The sequence below is a fragment of the Botryllus schlosseri genome, chromosome 5, assembly GCF_051294905.1.
Source record: "Botryllus schlosseri isolate E-star chromosome 5, Bs_hap1, whole genome shotgun sequence".
Lineage (NCBI taxonomy): Eukaryota > Metazoa > Chordata > Ascidiacea > Stolidobranchia > Styelidae > Botryllus > Botryllus schlosseri.
Window position 1 is genome coordinate 4,055,551 of NC_137240.1, and position 27,099 is coordinate 4,082,649.

Below are 27,099 nucleotides of genomic sequence, written 5' to 3' on the forward strand. Positions count from 1 at the left end.
TCAGTGTCCATAAATTATAGAAATAAAACACCATGTTTGAAACTGATTTATATATTTAGAATGACTTATAATGGTCTTCTCTCAACTCCCCTGAGTTTCAATTCTGCTCTCGTGGCTGTGGTGTACACAGGGGAAGTTGGGGTTCCAAATCGAAGCCCTCTGTAATGCAAATTATTAAAAAGGTCAACTCCGCGGAAAATAGACGCGCAAAACCGGTTTTCGAGCATCAACTCGCAAAATTGACCTCTTTTCAGTTAATTCATCTGCGATCAGAATTAGGCGAATACATTTTCCGACCACATGTCCTCTCATTCGGATCCGTAAATATGAGGGGGCGAAAATTTGTGAAGAGCTTGATAAGAGGCGATGAGTCGGGAAAGGTTGGGAACCACTTTGGGATAAGGTATTTTTGTCAGTTATTCATGCAGATGTTTATACCGCAATTCCGTCGAGGACTGTTAGGTAGGTAATGAGACATTGGTTATAGATCTTAGCCTTGCTATAGCTAATACCTCGCCCTGTCTCTCTCTCTCTCTCTCGCCCTTTCTCTCTAATGATTCTAGAGAAAATTGCCGAGATTGCACGGGCGTAGCCAACGGCTCTCCGGGGTCGAGTTTGAGAACCACTGTGTTGGATTGCGGCCGCGGTAACCTCGGACCGTAATTAGTCATTAGCATTTCCTCTAGATTGCAGTCTTGCTCATCCTTATTTCGATTGAGCCAGGGCATGCTGCCGTAAAACAATAACTATGCGGGCGTGTACAAAACATTAAATTAGCGTGTGTGGGCGGCCGTCAACATGCAATTTGAATTTACGAATCGGATCCCAAATCGTTGAGAGATTTTATTTCAGCCTAAACCAGTGGTTCCCAACGTGGGCGATATCACCCCCCAGGGGGCGATTTGGCGGCCTAGGGGGGCGAAAATAGACAAAGGGGGCGATAGGGGGGCGATGACGCGTTAAAACGGCTATTTTGGAGTCAATTCGGAGAAATGACCTTTTTTTTTTTTTGGTCAACCCACGGAAATTTGGTTGCAAAAGTGTAAAATTCGACAACGATCCGCAAAGTTGACCTTTTTTTTTTTTAGTCAACCCGCCGATGACTGCAAATTGTATACCGATTTTTCGGTTCACAAAATCTAGGGGGCGATGATCGGCCTTGAGATTGAAAAGGGGGCGATGAGTCGAAAAAGGTTGGGAACCACTGGCCTAAACAATTATCTTCACACGTAGCGCGATTCATGATGACTTGGATATTTTGTTTCTAATAGAATAGTGTCCTTGCAATCTGAGCCCCGCCGTACAAATGCGAACCGCAGATAAAAAATGATGCGCCCCATAAAGAAATACCAAGTTGGAATCGTGTGCCTCTCACGTACGAAAGTTTTTGTGGTACGTTTGGGTGTTTCCAATATATTTTAACTATACCCACAATCTTGATGGGAGGTCAACAAATAACAACATGTAAAAAAGCGTTTAATAAAAACCTGAAAATACATCATCATCAATTTTGTGACCTAATATTTTTAGGACACCCATCCTTCAGCTCTACCATGGACCACGTGGGCTGAGAAGGGATAAATATTGTGTGAAATATATATGTGAACAGTGAAACTACTATATATTATCGACAAAATTCAGTCAAGCTGTTGAAAAATTTTCGCGCACGACATGACCAGAAACCGTATCCCAATATCTTTTCCTAACATTTTTACTCGCGATTTGGGGGCATGTATAGTAAGCCTTCGGAGACATTCGGCCTCTACAATTACAAACTTTTATAAGAACGGTACTCTGAAGAAATCAGGAGTAGCACAGAACGCCACCAGGGCTATCCGCAGTGCAAAGTTCCCAATTGTCAATTTAACGTGAATATTTGTCGTCCAGATGGGTCATGACCACTCTCCGCTGGGATGCGGCTCTATATGCTATATATAAATTATTATCGAAATGCTGTCAAGTATAGCAGAAAGCTTGAACACCCCTGGATTAGGCTCACTAAGAAATCGGTGTAATATGTGGTCAGGGTGTACGAGTTTTGAGTAAACGTTAAAATGGTTTAACGCGACGAAAAAAGTTGAAGAGCACTAATCTATCCTATATAAATTTCCTTTGGGCGAACCTCGATAGTCCGAAGCTTGTCGTTCGCAAACAAACCTCATCAGGTTCTTTCTTGTGAACATTTTTTCGATATAACAAAATTTTCCAGTAATCTTAACATCCACTGTCCCAATTCCTTCGCTGGATTACGGCGAAAACTTTTCTAGTTTAGACTCGAATCAAGTCGAGTCATATCCAATTCACAATCTAGTCAAGTCCGAGTCTAAGTCGGGAGCAACGGGCCGAGTCCAAGTCATGGTGTTTTTTTATTGCTCAGTATCGAGTTCATGCCAGATTCAACTCATTTTTGTGAAACTATTGGGTGATATAGAAGACCTCAGATCCATAATATACTAAATTTTCTCACTACAAAAATGTTTATTCGAAGACATAAGAGACTGTTTCTGGGCCTATTTCTCAATTAATAGTGCTGATATACCACCCTTGGATAAGGCATATAGAATGTGTCGTGTAATATGACCATATTCAAAGCATGCGTAATGATTCGAGTGCAAGTCAAGTCAGCACACGAATTCACTCAAGTCAAGTCGAGTCCTTTTCCATTTTTAAGAAAATGACTAGAGTCATTACAACCCTGTCGATCACTGCTCATGGGCTCATTCTTGGCCTAGTGGAAGCAGTAATCCAGGTTTGATGAGAGCGGAATAACAACATTACTTTTAGGGATGTGATGCAAATTTTTGCCGGGATCCTAATGCGATTTAAGGAGCTTTAATATACTGGATGCGGATGCCATCCCTTGCGAGTAGATGCAAAGTGACCCCGGACAGATCAGAATATTTACAATGAGTTGTTACGAAATCCCGAGATACGATATTTCGTTAGCCTGATCGTTATGAGTGAGTGAGTCAGTGGGTGTCTTGCGAATTGCGCTAATGCACTGTTATTAATAACTACCAGCACGGCAACATCTTATAATCGAAGAAAGACAAAAGCCCTTTCCAATGCAACTCCTCATCCAGATTTTGGATCCAGTCTATGTACTGTCATCGTCTTAATGTTGCGATTGCCAATTTTACATAATTGCTTTGTAAACGTGGGCTACGCAATACTTCAGGGACTCAGCAGTTATATATAAATCCGCCACATTATGACGATGCCTTCTGTGACGCAGTCCAGAACCTAAATCTAAAGTTATTAGCAATGCGACATCACCAAATCCTTCACAGGTTCGCACCACCCTACAATGCCCTCTCATATGCAGACTTCTACGAACTCTGGATTTTCTAAATGAGCAACCAGAACTAGAACCAATACTCCTTAAATACCATTAGTAGCCAGTAACTATGGTTATTTGTATAATGTACATGTACGAGATTGGTTGTTTGTACAGTACATGAACGTACAAGTTTGTCCATATGACCTATACCAGTTTCACGCTGCAGGCTGCAGTCAAAACGGAAGCTCGTATAGATAAAAAATGGAAATTGTACTGTCAAGTCATTATTCCATGACAAACAAAAACCAAACATCGATAGCATCTATGCCACTGCGAGTATATTAACTTCGTTATATTTATTCCATAAATATCATCAAGCGTGTATTGAACAAAGGATGTCGAAGGACGTACGAAGTGAAGTCAATCGTTCTTCTTAGTTGCCGGAGCCTAAATACACGAATCTCGTTAGGGTGCGAAATTACTTTTCACTGGTTGTTATCTTTTGCGTACCAGGGCATGTTTCCGCGAAATCGGAGCAGCAATTCTTAAACCATCTGCAAGTGATATTGCATTGACACGGGTATCGTCTGTAGTCTGACCGTCTTCCACACCGACCCGCGCAGAATGAAGTCGTGGAATGCCCTGTTAAATTCAAAAAATCGTGATCAGTGAATGAAATAAGTAGTATGTAGCCTCGCCGAGCGTGTCATTTAAATTCTACAATAAATGACACCTTATCGAATCATAATTTGATATTGTGTGGCCATTGTTGAACAGCATTAAGGAGTTCAGTTACAGAAAGATAAGGGTTTGAAGGCCGTGAAATTAGTGAGAGTAACCCCTTATCATTGAGTTTTAGTAGACCATAGTCTCCCATGTGCAATATTATATATAATTTTGTTTTCCAAGGTCATCGGCGTTCGACGTTCTCTTATTCGCCCACACGTTTATCTATGTTATGAGGTAGAATTTTAGCATGCGAGGCGGATAGAAAATGAGGAATATCTACGCTAGATTCATACTTTAAAACCTCCCGGACCTGCTGGATCTTGTCGCGTAAATTCTTTATATAGATAAAGGCACGCGATGATCGTACGCCTAGGGTCTACATATAGATATAATCGATGCGGTTTCAAATAAGATCCAGCTTCTTGGACTGTGAAGTATTTTCTCACATTTGATCATTTTTCCGAATCAATTGCAAACTTATTGCTGGTGTTGAAGATGCAGTATTGAGTCTATTAAATCATGTATCTGCCATATTAAAATATTATTCGCTTAATACGCAGAATTCCCAATGAACGGAACAGAACTGTTGTTGAATATACCCGGTGCAGTGACCAGTCTATCAACCAAACTAACCTTTTGGCCTATTATCGGCATTACCTCAGCTAATGTGCTTTGCATGACGTACCTGATGAGATGAATTCATCGGGAAATTGTGAGTGCAACCTAATCTATGAGATGTAACAGTACTGTTATATTTCGTTCACCTTTTCTACTGACGTCAAAAATTTGAAGTCTACCGAGAAAATGTAAATGAAAAAGAGACACCGGCTCCGTGTCATCGAGTATGTCCGCATTCAAGTCGAAATACAAGCAATTGATACTGAATGAATACTAGTCACACCCCAAGTCTACCTGACCCCGATCTGACATTGTATCAACCTCGCCCATCGAAACATGAGTTTAGGGTTGCATTTAAAACAAACATCAATTTAAAACAAACATGTTTTATTGATTTTCCCTTTGTTTGATTATTAGTCATGACGTCATAAGTCTTTAAATAGTGTCTTCGCAGTGGAGTGACATTGACAATTGAAAATAGAGGGTAAAGGTGATTACTTTGGCGGAAAAGGCAATACCGACTCCCGGATTAAACGGACCGAAAATATCTTTAAACCATTCCCTATACGTCGACTATATTGGGTGCAATTAGTCCGTAGGCTCATGCGACATGTTTTTTCGACAAAGTGTTTTAAAACACTATTTGTTTCAAATGCAACCCTACATACCTTATTCATTTATATCACTATTCGTTTTATGGTATCCCTTATTTCTTTCCATCCAGGGTGCATGCCGCTTATTTACATCGCCTAGGCCCAGGTTGATGTCTGATTTCAAAGACTACTCCATACCGTTGCGACACCTTCCTATATTTTCATTGTATCGCAGTCGTGTGGTGTTTTGAAATGATGAAAATTACTAATAAACCGATACTACTGATAGCCTACTCAGTGTAAGTGTAAAATTTACCTCTGCAATTAGGAACAGGGAACTTCCACGTCCCATCCGACATGCATACATTAGATCCGTCCCCATGCGTCAATATGTGCCCAATGTGACAGAAGTACCGCACGGACGCCCCGGGTTCGTACCAGGGTTCTTTAGGCCTTGCCCCGCCGTTTCGGACTTCTTTTTCGGAACATCTTTGTTTGTTTGCTGCATCCAAGCGTAACTCACGCATTAGCCCGCGAAAATATTGCATAAAAATGTGTCGCATATGCATGTATGTATAAGGGGTTTTATGGTGCTCGACTACTAAGGTCTTGTGCACCAGGCCTGGGGGAGCTAATAGTTAAATCAGATACGTCTACACAATACAACAAATTCTATGACCAGATTAACCATACGCGGATCAGTCAACAGACAGTCCAAGTTAAAGCTCACACTGCTCCGTGCAGCTACATTTTTTAAATATTGTCTCTGGTGATAGTATCGAGGACACGTCATATGTGTCATATGTGCAGACTTGGACCACTATTCCAGTTGTATAATTAGACTAATTAGAGCGAAATGACTGTAGTCTAATTATAATCTAATTTTTGAAAATGTCCTATGCTCTAATTTTAATACTCTGCTAGTGGCGGACGGTCACATCTGACAGCGTCAACCGAATCCGGGTTCATTTCAAAATGAATATTATATTCAATTTTCACTTACAAATGCAAAATTCCTCCATGTCCCATTCACCACCGCTGAGGCAGGTGACTTTTCCTGCTGTCTTGGGACGGAATCCATCGTCACAAGATATCTCTGCAGTGTCGCCTTCCACGAAAACGTCTTTTAGACTCTTGTCGTCCAGTAATTTCCCGTTTTGCACGGTAGGTCTGTAGCACACTGGTACTGAAAAGCAAATGACCACTGATCAGTACGCGGCTGTGCTGTGAATTCTGTTCTCCTACCAGACTTGGCAACTAGAGAACCCTCAAATTAGATTTCCAAATTGAATTTCCAAATTAGATTGGAATTGGAATTATTGCTACACAGCTTTTTTACAAATTACATTAGAATTGCTGAATTCGCGTGACATTGAATAAAGATCAGTTGATATCAAATCGGAGATCATCCTCATAAGCATGATAATGCCAAATGTCTGTACAGCAAGCTTGGCTCGTTTCGCATTATGCAATCCTCCTGCAGAATTTACAGGGATACCAGAAATTAGATTAAAACTAAAATATGCGTAGAAAGATTTCACAAACTAGATTCCAATTCGATCAACTGCATTCCCCTGTAATTAATCTATTTAAACAGCTATAGAATTATCTATAGTTGTCCGAGTCCGTCTTCTATGCGCGTTGCGAAATTAAGGCGAATTATATGTGCTGTGTAGTAACATCTACGATAGCTTAGCTAACAAGAAATCTACGCATCAGATGTCAAGTAGGATTACACAGTCGGATTAAATTGACACGGATTTAAGCTTTACGGCGCTTACAACTTTGACATGTCACGATTACGCACTTGAAAATATAGATGGTGCAAACCCCTGAATGGCACGGGAAGGTGTGCGCTATTTATTATCGAGATTCAGTTTAATTATAGATAACTAACCTATGGATAGATACGCAACACCCGTCGTCACGCTTGCTTGCCCAGAGGCAATTACTGCTCAGCAATCTGAACGCAACATAATTGCTAATCCCGTTGCTGACGACCCGAGCGCTCAAATTAAACAGAGTTGATCTTATTTGAAAGCTACTGTCGCACTGATTCCGAAAATATACATTAAAATCTGATCAAGGCAATGGAACTCCCTTAAAATACACGTCAAAGTCTGAAAATCGGCATTGTTCTGAACAATTGCAACTACGCAAGGGCCATTGTTGTAGTCATTGTGCTGCGTCGCTGCGATTGTTTACAACAATGCCGATTCTCAGACTTTAAAGGCTATTTCGGGGTAGTTGAATTGCCTTAATGAAAATTTAATGTATATTTTCAGAATCAGTGAGACAGTAGCTTTCGAATAAGACCAACTTTACTCAATTTGAGCGCTCTGGTCGTCAGCAATGGAATTAGCAATTATGTTGCGTTCAGATTGCTGAGCAGTAATTGCCTCTGGGCAAGCAAGCGCGACGACGAATGTTGCGCATCTATCCGTAGGTTAGTTATCTATAGTTTAATTTATGGCGCTCTACAATGTTTATAGTAGTTTGCCGTTGTTCTGTTGTGCCAAGAATTCAATTTCAAAGAATCTGGATGAAAGAAGTTGGAAATTTTTATAATTCGAAATATTTATACCATGGTGTGTGTGTACTGTACAACCTGCCAAGAGTAGTTTTCCAACGCAAACATCTGAATTACTAAGGGTAGCACAGCGATAACTAACTGAACGGAACATTCGCACCATCGCTACTTGAAAAAGACCTATCTACACCTCCATGGGAGCCGGTAGTTTCATACATTTCCTATATGCTACTCGATTGGTATGCTTTTAGTGTACAGTCCGTAGTGCCGAGCCATTTTGAAAGACGGAACCGAAGTGGATCGACTAACCTGTGGTATTACTGTAATATATAATGGTAGGACAAAACAGGCCATATGTTAACACAGTGCAACGTCAAGTAACCACCTATCGTAACTTATATAACTTCCGACTACAGAAATCCTAAGGCCAGACTGCAATTATGATAATAATCGAGCCGCGATACTATGGGCTTACGCGAAATTAATATTTTGAGAAAAGCATATCAACAATCAAAATACGTCCTGGATATGTGGCGACGTCAAAAGACATTGCACCGTAGGCTGCATATACAGTGCACAGCAGAGCTTCCCAAACTAGGATGCGCGTACCCCTACGTCCCCTAATCGAGAGAAAATACGGTTGGACGGGAGACACTTCATTATTCTGTCACTGTGACAATTTTCTATAACAACGACTATATCGCTTATGTGATAAGCAAATATAAAGTTGAAGCTTACTAAATGCAGCGGCTATGGCTGCTTTTACTTTGCTGTGTGACGTAATAAATGAGCCTTTACATCGCTGTGTACCGTCTCAAACTATAGACAACTAACCTACGTAGGTTAGTTATCTATACTCAAACACATTAACAGCATATTCCCGTTTATCTACAGACGTGGTAAGGTGAGGTTTACGTAGACTACTATAGCCTACCAGTGTCATTTGATTATTGTGAAGTCTATTTACTTGATAAACGCTATTTCGATCGTCAGTGTTTTGCTTCTGTACCGTAAGCAGGCCGGCGGTCACTGCGAAGCGAATTTTCTGGCAAACCGATTTAGGCCTATGCAGAACGCCAGACCAGGGTCACTTTCCCTAGGCTATACTAAGATAACACGTCTATTATAAGCAAGATTACGGGGATTATACCATTTTAAACACTGCTTCTCTGTTTTCATTTACCCACCGCATTTCGGTATTTTCTTTTCCCATACTCCGTCCTCGCCGCATTTGACGTAATCATCTCCAACCAGAAGAGTGGACCGTTTGCATTTAAAATGGATTTCCGCTTTGTATTCGAATCGTCTCTGTATTGCAGAGTGTACGATGTTTTCATCGTCGACTTCGTCTCTTTCGAACACGCAATATTTTCTGCATTTCGGAGTCCATCTGTATTTCCACTCTCCGCCCTCCTCGCATACGTTCTCCGCGGGACCGTCCAAGTAATATTTGTCCTCACATGATAACTTAATTTTTTGACCCACCCTGTAGGAGCGTTGTCTGGGCGACACATCTCCCTTTTCTGGCGCCGTGCGAAATCGGCATCTATCTGTAAGGAGGTATGTTTCAGAAAATGCGGATCGACCATGTTTGTATGCGCAAGAGACGCCGTTCACACGTTGATTTGTGTGCCTTGGGATCGACTTTGATCGAGATGTTCGACCTAAAAGATCATCGCTCTATCAAATATTCCGGTATCTCGCCGACTATCCGCCAGCCGCCGACCATGTCCACATTCAAGTCGAAATACAAACAATTTTCTACTGAATCAATGCTAGTCTGCCCTCAAGTTCGAACCACGACCGGACATATAGATCTCGATTTCCGGCACATGTCACCTCCTTTTGTCGCATGTCCTTTTATATTATCGTCTTTTACTTTTCATTCAGTGTGCATGCCTACTTTTTACATCGCCTAGGCCAGGTGGGTGTCTGATTTCGAACACTACTCCAAGTCGTTTTGACACCTTCTTATCTTTTCATTGTATCGCAGTCTTGTGGTGCATTGAAATGATGAATTTGTTACTAGTAAATTAAATTGAATTGAACATACGCCAACCAAGTCTGTGCCAACAGAAGGAGTTTGTGTACCTTCTAAAATGGTACAACGAGCTTAATCGCTCTATTCGGGTTCGCCGATAATATCGAGTCGATGTGACACTTTGAAATCTGTTTTCTGTATCTGTATTCTAGTGGTGTCACAACATAGTAATAGAGAGTCAGAAGTATATTAACTATAACGTGAATGCTGACTGGAAACATTGATATATTTCATGCAGTTTACAGATCTACATATGCAGCCTTAGATAGTTCATGCCCCAGTACAGCGATGGCTGTAGAGTGTAGAGCTGTTCAAATTATTGCTTGGAATAGTTGTAAATAGCTATTCCGTATCTCCTGAATGTTGGCTGTATTGTATATATCGGGTAGTCTGTGAAGGTGTTTTAATTGTCAGTTTATTCGGAATCGGCTAAAAATATGATATCAGTCAGAAGCTACTCATGACTGGACTTTAAAAATTTGAAATGAGTTGACTTGGCTTCAAATAGACTTACGATTTGGTCCTAACAATGCAGAGGCCTGGAGATGGACGATTGGACGTGTGCTGAATGAAGTGTGGGATGCCGTCCACAAAACTTACAAAGCCAATACCTACAAGACCTTAGCAGGCGAAAACCTGTACTCTATTATTGTTGAAAACCAAACATGGGGTATTCGTTTCGTAATGGTTATCGATTAGGCCTATATTTGGATAATTGGTCGCTTTTCAAAAGAAAGATTACTAGACTCTTACAGGGACTATATACATTATACCAGTGGTCGGGAACCTATGGCTCGCAAGCCATATATGACTCTTTTGGGTATAAGATGTGACTCTTTCCCAAATATTCATTTTTGTATTGAATTGATATATATTGTTACTAAATTTTCATCGCGGCCAGAATAATTATTCTCGTGTCAGTAAGACCAAATAAACACGTCCTTGAGAGGTAAAGACAATGACAGCTTCAGGTTTAGGGGCTCGGACCCTCTCTTTCGAAAATCCTCAAATTTAAGTTACTGTCGCGCCGGCGACCAATATCACTCGCGAATACTATGTACCCGACTCCAAATCTTGGATTGTGCGATATGTTGATTAATCAAAGGGCATAGCAGACATGGAAACGCCCATATCACAACGCAGTTTTCAAATACACATTGTATTCCTGATATACGGCGCGAAATGAACTGCCGTGGACGTGACATTCACAATTACAAACTCGAATTACAAACAACGCCATAGCTATCCACGTTCTTGATTGGTAAGTAGCTCTGTAGTAAGCCTACCGGAGATTTGCGTGCAGTGCAACGTTATGTCACCGCCGAATACTTTGAGAATTGAGAAGTCGATCACTATTTAGATTCTCGGAATAAGTGTGACAGTTACATTCGATTATTATCAGTTAAAATAAATTCTAAGCTAATTACGATGGATTGCGTTATTGATAGTGAGGCTTTGCCCGTCTGTGCCTTATTACCTCTCGTTTCGAGCTTTATTTTCTAACAATAAAAACACCAGTTTTTTCTGAGAAAATTTTGTGCACTCGACGAATCCCATGTAGTAAGTTCTAATAAGTGCTACCATGACGTCACGAATTTTCAACTGTGACGTAACAGCTGATTTGCATGTGTGGCTCTTTGGGAGTTAAAATGAAAAAATAGGTCAAATGTGGCTCTGCGGACGAAAAAGGTTCCCGACCACTGCATTATACAGTGTATAGCTTAGACCAGTGGTTCTCAACCTAGGGGGCGCGAGAAATTGACAAAGTCTGTATGAATTCTGACTAAACATGTGTTTCACAACCATTCTGAGAAGATGATTGTTGAAGATGAAACTTATTTCGTATTAAAAAAAACTCACCAAATTAAAACTCAAGCAGTAGCCTCAACGGAGTATAGGCTGATTTCAACTACATTTGAGCAAAATTTTGATATTCTTTGAAAATTTAGAGCAATTACCATGTGTAAGTCATTCATGACTTCAAAGCTTTGGTAGTAGCCTAAAGCTCCGTGCGCTGGGTAGCTGTTGGTAATAGCTGGCAAACTGCACTGCGTAAGACAGACTTAGGTGCAATATTGGTTGCCCGGTTTCGCCCTCGATTAGGCTACCCTAAATCAACACAATTTAATTCACTTACAAAACTGATCAGATTTAGCATGACAGTACAGAACGACGCCGTGCTCTCTGCGCGTAGTCACTATCAGCAGTAGGATTAGTCTCCGTGCAACCTACCTTGAAATGAATTGATGCCCTGTTCAATATTTTTTGCTATTTTTAAACAAGTTTGGGGAAATTTGTCAGAAATGTTAAAGACTCATCAACTGGAATGCGGATTCAAAATTAGCGTGAAACATACCATATGTATACTATTAGATCAGAGAGGGGCAACCTGCGGCCGCAGAAGGGAATTTGTGCGGCCGTCGACACCTAATTCAATTAGTATGTATTGGCGGCCGTCGACATGCAAATTTAAATTACGAATTCGCTCCCAAATCATGAAATTTTCTTCGCGCTCCGCGCAATTCAACATAGCTTCATTTTTCAATTTTAATATATTAGCACCCTTCTCAATATGATCCGGAATCAGAAGCGTGTGCTCCTCACGAAAGAAATTTGTTTATGGTACATTTGAGCGATTTAAATATATTTCCACTACCGATACAATCGACAATCCTGATGAGGCGTCAAGAAACAACAGCATGCAACAAAGGGACTAATAACAATTGGCCCACCCGAAAATGCATTATCATTTATAGCTTACCCTAAATTTTTTAAAGCACTTCCATGAACCCTACCGGTGAATCTGATCACATGGGCTGAGAAAGGATAAATATTTGAAAGTAATATATGATACTGATACTATAAATTACGGAATTCATTCGTGAATCTGACATTTTCGCGCTCCGCGCGACAATATGCAATCCCAGCAACTATTATTACCGTTAACACTCGCGATTTCGGTGCGTACAATAGGCCGTTGTGAAGAGTAGAATGGTCCGGAGTTCACCGGGAATGAATATGGACTGGACAAAATAACATAGGTATTTTGCTTCCAGTTATTTCATTACGGCTATGCCCTGGAATGCGGCCTTAGGCTACATAAGTAATCGAAATACGGTTGTGATTGGCAAAAAGGTTGCCTACCTCTGTATCAGATGAGGGGAACGCCATTTTTTGACCATCGCCAAGGGGGGCGCATGTCCAAAAAGGTTGAGAACCACTGACTTAGACTCAACAATAAATGGTGCGATGTATCTGCAGTCAATCATTAGCATATATCATGTTATAATATCATAGTACGAGAATTGGTGGGGGTGAAAGGTCCCACAATTAATATCTTGCAATCTAACCAGTAAATGGAAATCAGTTGAATGAATTGAACTACCTTACAGGCTTTAATCCTCATTCATGGGCTATTACGTATATCATACATATTGTATCAGGTGGAAAAATATATAGTAACAATGTCAATATGGTGCGCTACCTTGCTCGACACACGTTGGCGTCTCGTCGTTGTCGTATTTCCAGAATCCAGCTTTCGTGCAGACGTTATGATCTCGTCCGATTAATTTGTAACCCTCGTCGCAGAAGTACCGCACTCGCTGTCCCGGTAATTTGTAGCCGATCACCGGCAACACATATCCACCGGCTGGCGGTTTCGGAATGTAACATACCACTGAATTCAGAAAACATCGAGCAATCAATGGCTATATTTCAGTTGGTAGACAGCCTATTGATATCTGTTCAAAAGGTGATACACGAATGCGCGAACCTATACCCCGGAGTGATGCAGTAGTATAAATCAAACACGACGTTTTAATCCAATCGATGCTTGCAAATTAGATTAAGCACAAATGGAGTACGAAGGAACAGGATTTACAACAATGATTTCCATTATGAATCGATCAGAATCGTCTCTTTCGCAAAGTTACCCAAAAGAACAAAGCGGTTGAATATATGAAGACAAAGAAAAACGCCGATTGATAATGATGAAAGGCTCAAGCGTGCAATAATTATAGTAAGTATAAGTATATACTTACTATGTTATATAAATATTAGTGGGGTGAACGGGTTTCTAAATTCTGAGGTATATAGGTTGTGTTTTCGTGTACGACCTTTAGGGCGTGAATACACCCCTTCCGCTAAATCCGGGACACCCAGACTTGGAGAACTATCAATTTTTTAGCTTTTCCAAATTAGATTAGAACTAAACTAATAGCTACGCTGTTTTTTGAACAGTATATTCATACTGAAATGAACCTGAATATTTTCGGCTGACACTCGTTAGGGCTGATCGTAAGCAACTATAGTAGAGAATGGAAAGGAACATGGTATATCAACAATAGTATCACAAAATATGACGTCACCATCGTTTTTTTTTATTAGACTAGAATTAGAACTACACATTTTATGCAAATTCGATTAGAACTAGAATTATAGATACTCAGTTTTCTCAGATTAGAATATAATTAGAGTTGCAGCTACTCAGCATTTCTCCAGATTACATTAGAATTACTGGATCGACGAAAACTTGGACATAGAATGAAGTTCAGTTCGTATCGAACCAGAGCTTATTCTCACAAGCATGAGATTAGGAAATGTCCGTACAGCATGCTTGACTCGTTTCTCACTGTTCCGTTCTCGTGTAGCATTTTCATGAAAAGCAGATTTTAGATTAAAATTAAAGTGACAGCAAAGGAAGATACCAAATTCAGATTAGAATTAGATTATCGTCATTTCGATCTAATTAGTTTCATTTGACAACTAGAATTATCTAGTTGTCAAAGTCTGGTAATTCCCAGTTCTGCGTAATGTAACAAGCAAACCAAGATGTAAATTACTACACAATGCAATAACATGTGGCAATTATTCTATTTCCATGTAACATATTATCATTTATATATTACATATGCATATTGCATGTACATATATACCATTTTTACTATGTAACATTTTAGCATATAATATGTATAGTTTCACCATGACTATTTAAAATATCAAATTGTCGGTGAGGAGAAAGTTCGCGTCACCTGCCGACGTTCAAGTGACAGTCTGATTACAGATGCGCGCAGCACGAGTTTCGCGCTTGAAACTGCTTATTATCTATGATCGAGATGAGTACAAACCAGCGCGTTGGCTTGATAATGATCATTATGTTTACAGGAAATTCATCCATCTCTAGATTATATACAATGAGATATGTACCTTTTTTACAGCGTGGAAGTTTACTCCAATTTCCATTGCTCCTGCACACGACTTGGTTGTCGTCTGAAGTCGAGTATCCGTCTTCACACTCGACCTCAACTTTGTCTCCCACAAAGTATTTCCGTCGCTTCGGTCTCCAATCCGAGTATTCCGACAAATCCGCTCCCAAGCAAGTGGCTGAAAAATTAGGCGGGGAATCTATTGCTCGTTACATGGTCATGGGTAAAAGCAAAGAGCGCATTGAAAGTACTGCTGTTGCGTATTTAATGAATTGCAGCTGCGCTACACGGCAGTAATTAGTTATTAGTTAATTAGTTAGTTGTATTACACAGTACGGTATTTCGATACCAAACTTTTCATGAATTACTATGTACTATTTAATCCACAATTGTATACAATAGTGTTTTTGAGGTAGGCGAGGTAGGTGGTCGCCTATAGGCCCCCTTGGTTGATTTACGCGCGTTCGAGGCGCCTCCCTCCCCGGCTTACGCGCCTTTTTAAAACTATTCCTCCGGTTTACGCGTTTTTTCTAACTATTACCATTTTCTGAATAACCGTGGAAGTCCGCGTGTTTTTATTGATATGGGGGCCCCTGCATGTTTCGCCTCCCCCCTACAACCTGAGGGCCACCACTGATTCTATAATATATTCATATTGAAATAAGCCTGAATATTTACGACTGACACTCCTCACGGATAATCATCATCAGCCGAAAATATTCGGGTTTATTCCGATATGAATATATTATTCAATTGTATATTGCAGTTCCGTACCTCCATGAAGCTCTTCATATACAATTTACTATATTACTGTGTAACACACACATATACGGATAAACTAATACAGTAATTCTTCAAGGGCTGAAAGACAATAATATATATATCACCTGATAGAAGAACTCCACGAAACAGCAGGAAATTAAAAGCAAAGGCCTTTAGATAGGCAGAAACATTGTGTACTACAAGTAAAGGTTGTCAGTAACGCAACACTCGTACTTTTCGAATTACCTGAAATAGATTTTGCTTACTCGTACTACTTACTCAACTGGTTATGTTTTGAGCAGAGGTGGTCAAAGTAGTCACCGTCGCTACTCAAGTAGAAGTAGAAGTAACGCCGGAATTTCTACTCAAGTAGAAGTAGGAGTGGTGGTTCACAAGTAAGTAAGTTAGTAGGTATTCCACGCCCATTTTTGCCTACAAAACTGAAAACTGCCAAGTAGAAGTAGAAGTAGTCTAAAATCACAACTACTTAAAAAGTAGTGTGAGTAGGCAAAATCTACTTCAAGTACTTCAAAAAGTAGAAGTACTTCGTTACTGACCACCTCTGGTTTTGAGACTACTTCTACTTGACAGTTTTCTGTTTTTAGGCAAAACTAGGTCTGGACCACTTACTTTTCAGTTACTTTTAAATCGCTTCTTCGATTTCTAATTGAGTAGAAATGTTTAATTCTACTCTACTTCAGTACCAGCGGGGACTGCTTTGACGGACGCAGTTGTACCAAAGTAAAAGCGAATATAAGTAGGGTTACCATACGTCCTCTTTTAAGAGGATTTGTCCTTTTTTTCAATAAATTGAAAGTGTCCTCGGAGGACGCAGCGTACGACAGAGCTTCGTAATAAATCGGGCAAAACGGAGGACGAGTCGAAGTGACGACCATTTTTTTGTTTTCAGTCAACACCTCGGACGTAACGCAAAAATGCGGGTAACTCGGGAGTCAGGTTAACACCGGCACTATTTGTCGAAAACTTCTAAAATTAAACATTTTCTTTTCCGGTATTACAGCTTCCGAAGTTTTTAAAAGGTGTCCTCTTTTGCGGATGCTGAAATATGGTAACCCTCAAGGCTGGCACTGCATTATGTGTGTTCGTTGTTGATGTTAATGGATGCATCGACTTTTTTTGACCGTAACCACTCATCTTGTGTTGAAACGAACGAAGTACTGATTATTGTGCAATAACCTGTGTCCGAAGTAAGCAGAGAATTTTCCGAAGTAACTGGAGTTTGTTTACGTGCACTTTTTACTTCTGTTCCGTTCCCGAGCACAATAATCATCAATAATCATTAGAGTATATTTCCGTCTGCCCAAGACTCACAGAGTGTTCAATGCGTTATACAAGACACAATGTGATGTAATGAACATATAGGGGGATGCCGAAACGACCAGCTGCGGTCTCTTAATCAGGCTTGCGACTCGGCCTATTGCCCAATGTCACAGTCATCTTCGATGTTGTTCTTTCTTCGTCGCTCCTTTTAGAAGACCCTATTTATTCCGCCTTTCTTTTTTTCCTCGAGTCTTATACTGGGCGTTTTTGTCGGCGTAAGAACATCGACACGGCGGACGAGGAGCCCAAAATAACCTCCGCATTTCGGCCGATTATAGCGGAGTCGACTGTACTTGTATTTTGCAAACGAAACACTTACTCACTTCGAATGCACGCTAGCCTCTCGTCATATCTCCACTTTCCGTTTTCGAGACACTCATCGAAAAAGGTGCCGTTAAGGTAAGAGTCGGAACCGCAGAAAAATGTGATTTCGTCGCCGGCAAAGTATTTTGACTTCTCAGGCTCGATGCCGCCGTTCACTGGCGTTCGCGGAGTTGGGCAGGAGACTTCATCTGTGAATTGTAATTATTACATTGAGTTGTAATGACTCGAGTCGCAATGTTTCGATGACTTGACTCCAGGCATTTTTTGAAAGATGTCAAAATAACTCGACTCGAGTCAATTAGTGTATCGAATCGACAAGAACTATAGTCATTGCGCATGACTCAACTAAGTCACATGACTCGACACATTGTATGACTATTCAGAACTCGTATATCAGGATCGATAATAATTGAAAATAGGCCCAAACTGTCTTGTATCAGTTTGAATAAACATGCCTACAATGAGCAAACGAGTATATTATGAATCTGAGGCCTTCGATATCACCCAAGAGTTTCACAAAGTGAGCTGAAGGTGACTTGAACTTGTTACTGAACAGTAAACACAATAACTTGAACTCGGACTCTGCTCGATGCACCCTGACTTGAGGTGGACTCGACTCGGCGATGAATTGAAAATGACTCGGCTTGACTCGAGTCAAAACTATTAAAGTAAAATAGACTTGTTACTTGGAACCACGTGACTTGGTTACAACCCTGGTTCAGCGTACATGAAGATGCATGGTCGCACCGTTGGATTCACGTTCGTGTTAGACATGCGAACCGTGATAATTTGGAACGAATGTCAGTATGTTCGATGTACAGTGATAAATTTTGCCAAACATCAGAATGACACAATAATTTAACAATTTTTGATCAAATCTCCTAGATATTGAGGCTCCTGCCTGCCGTGTCATGCTGGCTACAATCCATCAAGTTTAACAGAAAACTATGAAACGATTCGTTTACTATGACTGGGAAATTTTGTTAAAGTTTCGATCGTGCCAACTTCTGAATAGATTTATATCATCATGCTTCATAATCCCCGAACGCGTGTCATACGTGCTGGTAAGATTGTTAAGACGTGGTCTTAGTCGTAAATCAAGAAGTTGTGTCACCTATCGACCATGGTAACTTAGTCATCGTGAATCCGTGAGCCACTATTCTGAAATCTAAATATACCTTCAATGCATTTTGGAGTGGACTCGTATATCCATTTTCCATCTCGTCCGCATTTGTTCTTTCTGCTGCCCGTTATTCTGTAGCCCTTCTGGCAGGAGAATTTAATTTCTTCGCCAGGAAAGTACGCAGAATATTCGGAGTCGGCAAAACCTTTCGGTGGTGCTCGGAGTCTCTTGCAAGTTACTACAAAGAATTGATTGGATATAGGATGTATGACTTTAAAAATAAGGTTTTACAAAACATTTAAAGAGCTTCTTCTGTAATATTTATAGGAGAACCAGCGATTATATTAGAATTTGAAGAGCTTACTGGAGGTACAGAACTTCAATATACAAGTAATTAGTATATCCATATTGAAATAAACCCAATTCACGAAGTACCGATCAAGAAACCGGATGCTCCCCCATTATACGCAATCTTTTCGATAGTGGACTATATATGGACACCAGACAGTCAACGCGAGTACAATATTAATAATCTCTTGATAAACTTAACAGTGTTGGGATGACTCGAGTCACTTTGGAAAAATGACTTGACCTGACTTGACTCGGGGCTTCAGAAATGTGCATTGACTCGTGACTCGAAGTAAAATTTACGAGTCAATTTCAAGTCATCAAGTAAACGGCGTCGATTAAATCACTGTATCTTGTGTATGTTCGATTGTTCGGTGTCACTTGTGAGAGCAACCAGTCATGCACTGATTGTACGTTACACTGATCCTCCTTTGTTACATGGGTTACCATACGTCCTCTCTTAAGAGGATTTCTCATCTTTTTTGACTTTTTTGAAAGTGTCCTCGGGAGACGCAAAATGTCCTCTTTTTGAGCATTTTGTTGAATATAGGGTCAAATTTGACTGAGATACATTAAATCAGCACTGTACTAACGCTCCGGCGGCTATTTCGAATTCGACAAAAGTGTGTATTTCTGGAGCCGAGTCGGTAAGATGAGAGTCGGGAGAAATTTACCACTTTTTCCGGATTTGACTCCAGAATTGCAAGTCTTGAAATTTTGAAGAAGTGTCCTCTTTTCACATTTCCAAAATATGGTAACCCTATTTGTTACATCACAAATAAATTGACTGCAAGCGAAACTATCACAGATTGCGTTTCCGTAGTAGTAGAAGTAGTAGTAGGTTAATCTAATAGCAACGTGTCTCTGTTTCTTAGACGGTTCAATTCCGCAGTGCTCACCTTCACCAACCCTTTTGCAGGATTAAAATCGAACAACTGTAGTTTGTGCGTTTATATTCTCACGGATGTGTAAATGGGTGGTGCTGGCCGTTGTACCATATCAATTTGTTTCAACTTCTCGCGGCTTCGTGTACGGCTCTATATTTTGTCTGATAATAACTGATTGTAGCATGTAGCTGTACTAGGGCTGTTCAAAAATAACCTTTTTTCCTGAATCTTGCTGGCTACTTGATTAAATCGTTTGGTTGCCTTAAAAAACGACGCACACCAAGTTTGAATTAATTCCAACCAATATTCGCGGGTTTCGTACACTTTGAAAATTTTGAATTTGACTTTGATTTTGAATTCTTGGATTATCCACCGATCAAGGATAATCCTAGAATTATCAAAGAAAAACTGAAATAACTCCGCTTCTACGACTTGGAATTGAGTTAAATTTGTTTTGCATAGTTTTTGAAGACAGTCCAACAATTTCATGTTGTTGGCAGAAAAATTTTTTTTGCATTTTTGGGCAAATTCAGAATTTTCAAACTGTACGAAACCCGCGAATATTGGTTGGAATGAATTCAAATTTGGTGTGCGTTGTTTTTTAAGGCATCCTAACGATTTAATCAAGTAGCCAGCAAGATTCAGGAAAAAAAGTTATTTTTGAACAGCCCTACTGTACAGTTACTCGCGTGTTTTATTAGCAGTTCTACGTTTGCGTAAGCGATACAACGTCTTTTTGCATGCATATTTAACTTTATATTCGTGATTTGCTTCAAGATAAACGGCCAATTAATTTTTTTTTCACACAGCTAGCAAAATGTAATAACATTGAATCATCTCTCATCGTTCGAAAATTCAATTTGACTTGAATTGTGACTTGACTCGTGACTTGACTTGACTTGACTTGACTTGACTTGACTCGACTTGACTCGACTTGACTCGACTTGACTCGACTTGACTCGACTTGACTCGAGTCACCTCGAAAAAAACGGGTGACTTGACTTGACTCGAGTCACTTTCGAAGATCGTTTGACTTGACTTGACTCGAGTCAAAATATGCAATGACTCAAGATGACTCGTGACTCGCAAGTAGTGACTTGATCCCAACACTGATATTAAAATCACTTGTTTTCCTTGTAGCTGTGGTCTATGCCATGCATCTCACTGATGCATATTACTAGAAGGGGTAGGTATTCGTCTATATACCCGTAGTATTTGCTACTGGCTATACCTGCCATCTAGACAGATATCTTGTCTTAGTTCATTGTTTCAAACCTGCACGGCAAAATGGCTTCTTCTCTTCCTTCCACTCTCCGCTGTTCTGGCAAATGTCGGTCTTTGCTCCGATCAGTTTGAACCCCGTTTCGCACGAATAAGTGATCTCATCTCCAGCAAAGTACGGGCCTTTTGACGGTGACACGCTGCCATCTCGTATACCACCGCGACCGGTGCACGTTACTGTGAGTCGGAGAAGGCAATATACTTTAGAATCGAAGTTCGACGACTAGAGAATTTTCAGCTTTTTCAAATCAGATTCGAATTAGAGCTGTAGCTACACGTGTTTTTATATTAGATTTGAATTGGAATTACTGAATTCACGAAAACGTGTAAATGCAACAAACATCAAGTTTCATTTTCACTGTGTGTGCGCAGCGTACGATAGTGTATATTAGGCTACGCGTAAGTTCGTCGAAGCGAGAAGACTTACATTTTAGGCATTTACGATGTAGGCTACTCAACCCTAATGTTGTTTGTGGTAATCATGGTGTTTGACGACTACAATGTTCATATACACCAGGCCGATATTTATTATTTTTGATTCCGCAACCACCGGCTTATAGCACGGCACACTTCTAGGCTTTTGTAAGACACCGCTTATGCGAATAAGATGGCGAGCAGGAGCCTAGATAAACCTCCAACTCTTTGGTAGGAATTCTGAAGTCGACATCGGTCGGACTCGAACCCATAACCCATTGGTGTTGTAGCTGTGGAATATACCACTATACGCTATCTCGCCACCTACTTAACCCTAATAAATTGATATCTTGGTAAATTTGGAGTGCCAGAGTTTTCGAACGCCTCGAAATCTTAATTAAGGAATGCATCATAGTGTACTTTGGTGTGGATACAAGCAAATCTCACGGATCGATTACATTGGTCTACGTCAGTGGTTCCCAACGTGGGCGATATCGCCCCCCAGGGGGCGATTTGGCGGTCCAGGGGGGCGAAAATGACGAAGGGGGCGATAGGGGGGCGAAAATGGACAAAGGGGGCGACAGGGGGCGAAATTAGCTAAGGGGGCGATAGGGGGGCGATGACGCGCCAAAACGGCTGACCTTTTTTTTTATTTTTTTTTTTTTTATTTTTAGTCAACGTTTTGAGCTCTGAGAGGAAAAAAATGACCTTTTTTATTTATTTTTTTAGTCAACCCGCCGGTGATTACAGTTTGTATGCCCATTTTTCGGTACACAAAATCTGGGGGGCGATGATCGGTGTTAAGCTTGAAAAGGGGGCGATGGTTCGAAAAAGGTTGGGAACCACTGGTCTACGTCATACTTTTCATTTGGTCAAAGACAATTTGACGGTAATTTTTGACCGGCTTGCCGAGCAGCAAATTTGATAAAATGAGTATCAATCGAAAGCTACCGTACTGATTTCGAAAATATAAATATTATTCTGCTCGTGGTCCTGTACCCCTCAAAATCAGCTTCGAATGTGGCATTGTAACGTAGTTTGGTATTTTGACGCATTCATATGCCATCTGAGCAGCTCAGGAGCAATTTCGCCGCGAGTGAGAGTGTGAATGCTCAATCGGTTGCGCAACAATGGCCAATACGCTTGCAGTTCACGCTGCTTCTCACCGGCTCGCAGACGGCATGGTTGCGTCAAAATACCAAACTCCGTTACAACGCAACAGTCGAGGCTGGTTTCGGGGGATTCCAGGACCACGAGAAGAATAAAATTTATATTTTCGCAAGCAGTACCACGGTATGGCTTTCGATTGATACCAATTTAATCAAATTTAACGCTCTGCAAGCCGGTCAAAAATTACCGTCAAATTGCTTTCGAGCAAATGAAGTTGTGACGTATAGACCAATTTCAGAGAGCCGTGAGATTTGCTTGTGTCCACTCCGTATAAGACACTATGATTGCAACGTGTGTTGATTGATCAGAGAGAAGCAGGCATAGCGACGCCACTACAACAATGTCCTTCGCAAATCCACATTGGCAAGTAGTGGATTTGAAGTGGCATTGCTGTTGTTGAAATAGGGGAGATGTGGTACCGATGGATCAAAAATTGCAAAATGATCCCTGGCCCTCAAATCTTCAGCCGAGAATGGCAGATCTTTTGCTCTCTCAACACTTCGATACAAGCTCTACCTATCGCGGACATTTACATGAATATCCACCTTTTCAAAAAATATTTATAAACGTTTAAAATTTGTTGCTCGAACGTGTCATCGGTCCCCACCCGGTGGGTCCAACGGCACACGACCATGGGACCTATGAGACATACGCTAAAAAACTCAAATTTGTTAACTTGTTTTGTTGTGTACTATAAGCTAAGCTACAGCAAGTCAATGAAGAATGTTTCGTCGCGACCTTCAAGAATAAAATAGATTATATCAACTGAAATATTGGCATAAAATCATGTTTTGATATACGCCTAAACTTAGAAAATTAATGCGACATACATATTACCCGCAACACGACATTTTGAATTTCAAGTAACTCGTAATAGCGATAAAACACCACAGGTACCTATGATTTACAGCCTATATATATGTAGGCGAGTTTCTGTTGTTAAGTGATTAGTTGGCCCATCTATTTTGCTTGATTTGGCTATGGTACCATAGGTCCCTCACCCCCTAAATATTGTAATTGACTTGAAAATAGTCCACTCGAGGATGGTATTGATTAAAAAAACATGTGCCATTATATACCCTGATATAAGCCCTATACTTCACATCAAAAATTATGGCGGGTTTGTTAGTCTGGAAGGTGATATAGAAAAATGTAAATGTCGATCCAAATTTACTTTATACCCCCTAAAACGTAAATCATTCGTCACAGACCCCATAACTCACGCAGGTCGAATTTTTTTGCATGTGAGGAAAGATTCTGTCAGCATGTAACTGTAGACAAATTCACGGAGTGTAATCATGGAATTATCATGGAGAATTTTTCAAGTATTTTCGGTCCCAGTGATCCATCGGTACCACATCTCCCCATTAATTAAATACGATTTATTCATTGTACATGTGGATAAATGGGCGAATAATGTATCGATTCTGCAATCCGGCCCACAAAGTACTTAATTTTAATATATCCGACCCGCCGACTGGAGAAGTTGCTCGCCCCTGCAATAGATTATAGTTATATTTAGATCCCTTGGATTTCACAAATATGACTAGAATTAAAATATTTAGAGCAGTGGATCTCAACCTGGGGGCGTGAAACATCTGACGGGGGCGCGAAGAAACGGTCAATTTTTTTTTACCTTCAATTCACGTGTGTTTCTCTATATATAGATCGAATTTCATATTTATTAATTCTCTCATCAACAGTCACAAAACCTTCCCTGCCATCAAACAATCTGTTGGGGTTGCTAGCATCCCCATTTGATTTTGTGATATGACGATAAGGGAGGGGCGCGAAATTTTTCACTATCATAAAGGGGGGGCGTGTCTAAAAAAAGGTTGAGAACCACTGATTTAGAGCGAAGAAAGAAACACTTCACACATTAGATTCTAATTGAAGTTATAGAGCATAGAAACTCTTCACGAATTTGATTGGATTTCGATTACCGTCATTTTATTATAATTATTCTATTTAGACAAGTGCAATTATCTAATTGTCTAATTACAATGCTGCCGATTCATCAGCATCTAACATTTCGTTAATTCATATTTACCTTGTAAGAAGCAAATCGGTGTGGGTGGATTCCATCCATCTGCCGTGCACTGCGACGCCTCACTACCGAATAGCTCATAGCCCTCCGAACAGTAAAACTTCACTTTGCTACCAATAGGAAATCCACGCTTGTATTCTTTGCTTGAAAGTGTCGTTTTAAAGTTTTCTTCCGGAATAGGGCAATCTGAAGAGCGAGTGATGTTTTGAGTAGGCTATATCAATTTAACTCTCCGTTCCTGCAAGCTATCGACATCAATTTTGAGTAGAGTATCGAAAGTGTCAAGATAGCAACATCTAACTTTAGGTCAAATTGTAGCAATGCTTACGCACACCGTTTACTTCAAAATAAAGCGTTGGGTCGGTATGTAATTTTGACGTAACTAATCCACAGAAACAATGTAAGTTTTTATAATACGTTATTTTGAGTGTCATTATATCGTAGGCCTACCATATCTTCAGCCCCCCAAAAAGAGGACATTTTTGACGGCAAGTATCACGAAAGTAGAATTGTTACTTTCGAAGTTAATGATATTTTACGTTTCCTTGGTAGTTGCTGGAAAAAGTTACAAAAAATCAGAAACAAAAACTTTTTTTTCAGATTCAGCCAATAATACTTTGCGGATCTTCTACCTTTTTTTCAAAATGGAATGATCATTTTTAACGAGTTTGTGAAATTGTTTACACGAAATATCATTGAAATTATATACAACCGTCCAGATGCTCGAAACTAATCGAACTAATATAAAACCAATTAGCCTGCCAAAAAAAAATTGCGACTGATCCTCGCATGTAAAAGGCCCAGATGTTACAGATAACGTCAATCCTTTTCCTTTCATGGTTGCAGTAATATTTAGGAAATAAATACCCGAAATGCGACAAAGGGGATATTCAGGCATTTTGGTGAGTTTGGAATAACATTCATTTTTCATGAGAAACGAGATAAATCCTCCTGAAGAGGACATATGTGGTAGGCCTATTTTAGCCATATAGTACGTATATGTGCGTTTATGGTAGGGTATATGTCACATCGGATTATTTCAGGACTATAGAAAATACCCAAGCTAAATTTAGGGTCCCGTTGTTGTCGCGTTATCTTGTCGAAGTAGATCTCAACGAAACTCCATGCACTGGCATAATCGTTCGATATTTAGGGCCCTAGTGCCTGCATAGGCCAATTAGGAATCACGCTACTGAAAAAATCAATCATAACTTATATCCAATTTTACTCTACTAGGATTGAATTGTTAAGTTCAACCCAATGTGTTTCCGATATACACAGATAACTTGGCAAGCAGAAAAAGCTTAACTTAGCAAGCAATTAAATCCTTAACCAACCCTGTAGGCCTTTATGTTTCAATATTAAACGTCATGCGGTACACATATCATTAAATCAAGGGGGCAACACACGGCCCGCGACTGGATTTTGACCTGCCCACTTACAGTTTCCGGTATTAAATGATAATATGGCCCACGGCCACAATCTGCCACAATCCCCCAATGCGTGCTTAGTACGTCAAATTATAGTGACTGTAGGTTATTATTTAGTTCTTTCTTCGGTCATGAACATTAACAAGACAAAGTTGCGTTCCAATCTAACTGGTGTTTACGTTTAGTCTTTACTAAGGGTTTCTACGTCCGACACGCAACCAAAGTTCAGCGAACTTGTTGACAATTTTGATCCACCACAGATGTCTGATTGACTTCAACAGCTATTGAAGTACATTACGTTAATAAATCCATTTAATACTGTTTTGGTCTCTATGCTCTTCGACATAATTTACGGAACCGGCCTGCCAAGTAGGCTACTTCATTTCCCATATCAGAGCCGTCGACTGGAGAAGTTGCCCGCCCCTGATTAAAGTATGGGGAAATGCTTGGGTCGGACAGTTGATGACAACAGCAATATATCATTCCAGGAATACAATATATTAGAGTGTGTAATAGACCGACAGTCAACCACTCAAATTCGTACTTACAGTAAGTGGCATCAGCGGCTGACACAGCCAATAATACAATCGCTATCGAAACGACTCTTTCCATAACGCTCTCCCCTCAATATCCGACAAGAAAATATTGCAGGATGCGTCGACAGTTTTGAACTTATATCGCAAGGGTCTGTGTCACGATGACACCGATGCCTAGCAGGCATATTAGTCTTAAATATTTTGACTGAACTGCAGAAACATCGCATTTACAGAAAATTGCGCTTCATTAAACTTTAATTGCACCGTTGGAGAGTGGGAATTGACGCGAAATCACAACGGCGTACTGGGAAGATGTTTTATTTGAATAAATTTAATATTTGATTGGAAGATGTTGGGTCAATTTGATCTCTATACCATATAATTATAGTCTTGTCTATGAGTTTCGTTGTAAAGGATTTCACATCATCTTCGATAGTTGGA

At 40.2% G+C, this 27,099-nt stretch overlaps 2 protein-coding genes across 2 annotated transcripts in view; both read right to left on the reverse strand.

The window, feature by feature from the left end:
* LOC145439972 (titin-like) overlaps nucleotides 1–27,099 on the reverse strand; it is a 515,551-nt gene that overhangs the window by 424,514 nt on the left and 63,938 nt on the right. The window lies entirely within an intron of this gene.
* On the reverse strand, nucleotides 3,597–26,831 carry LOC145439616 (sushi, von Willebrand factor type A, EGF and pentraxin domain-containing protein 1-like). Its single transcript, XM_080317123.1, has 12 exons — nucleotides 26,671–26,831; nucleotides 24,696–24,878; nucleotides 21,056–21,238; nucleotides 18,601–18,783; nucleotides 17,422–17,610; nucleotides 14,997–15,173; nucleotides 13,276–13,467; nucleotides 8,938–9,300; nucleotides 6,224–6,406; nucleotides 5,537–5,722; nucleotides 3,791–3,922; nucleotides 3,597–3,727 (listed from the first exon to the last, which is right to left on the reverse strand). The coding sequence occupies exons 1-12, from the start codon at nucleotides 26,732–26,734 to the stop codon at nucleotides 3,714–3,716; spliced, it is 2,049 nt and encodes a 682-aa protein (XP_080173249.1). The 5' UTR covers nucleotides 26,735–26,831; the 3' UTR covers nucleotides 3,597–3,713.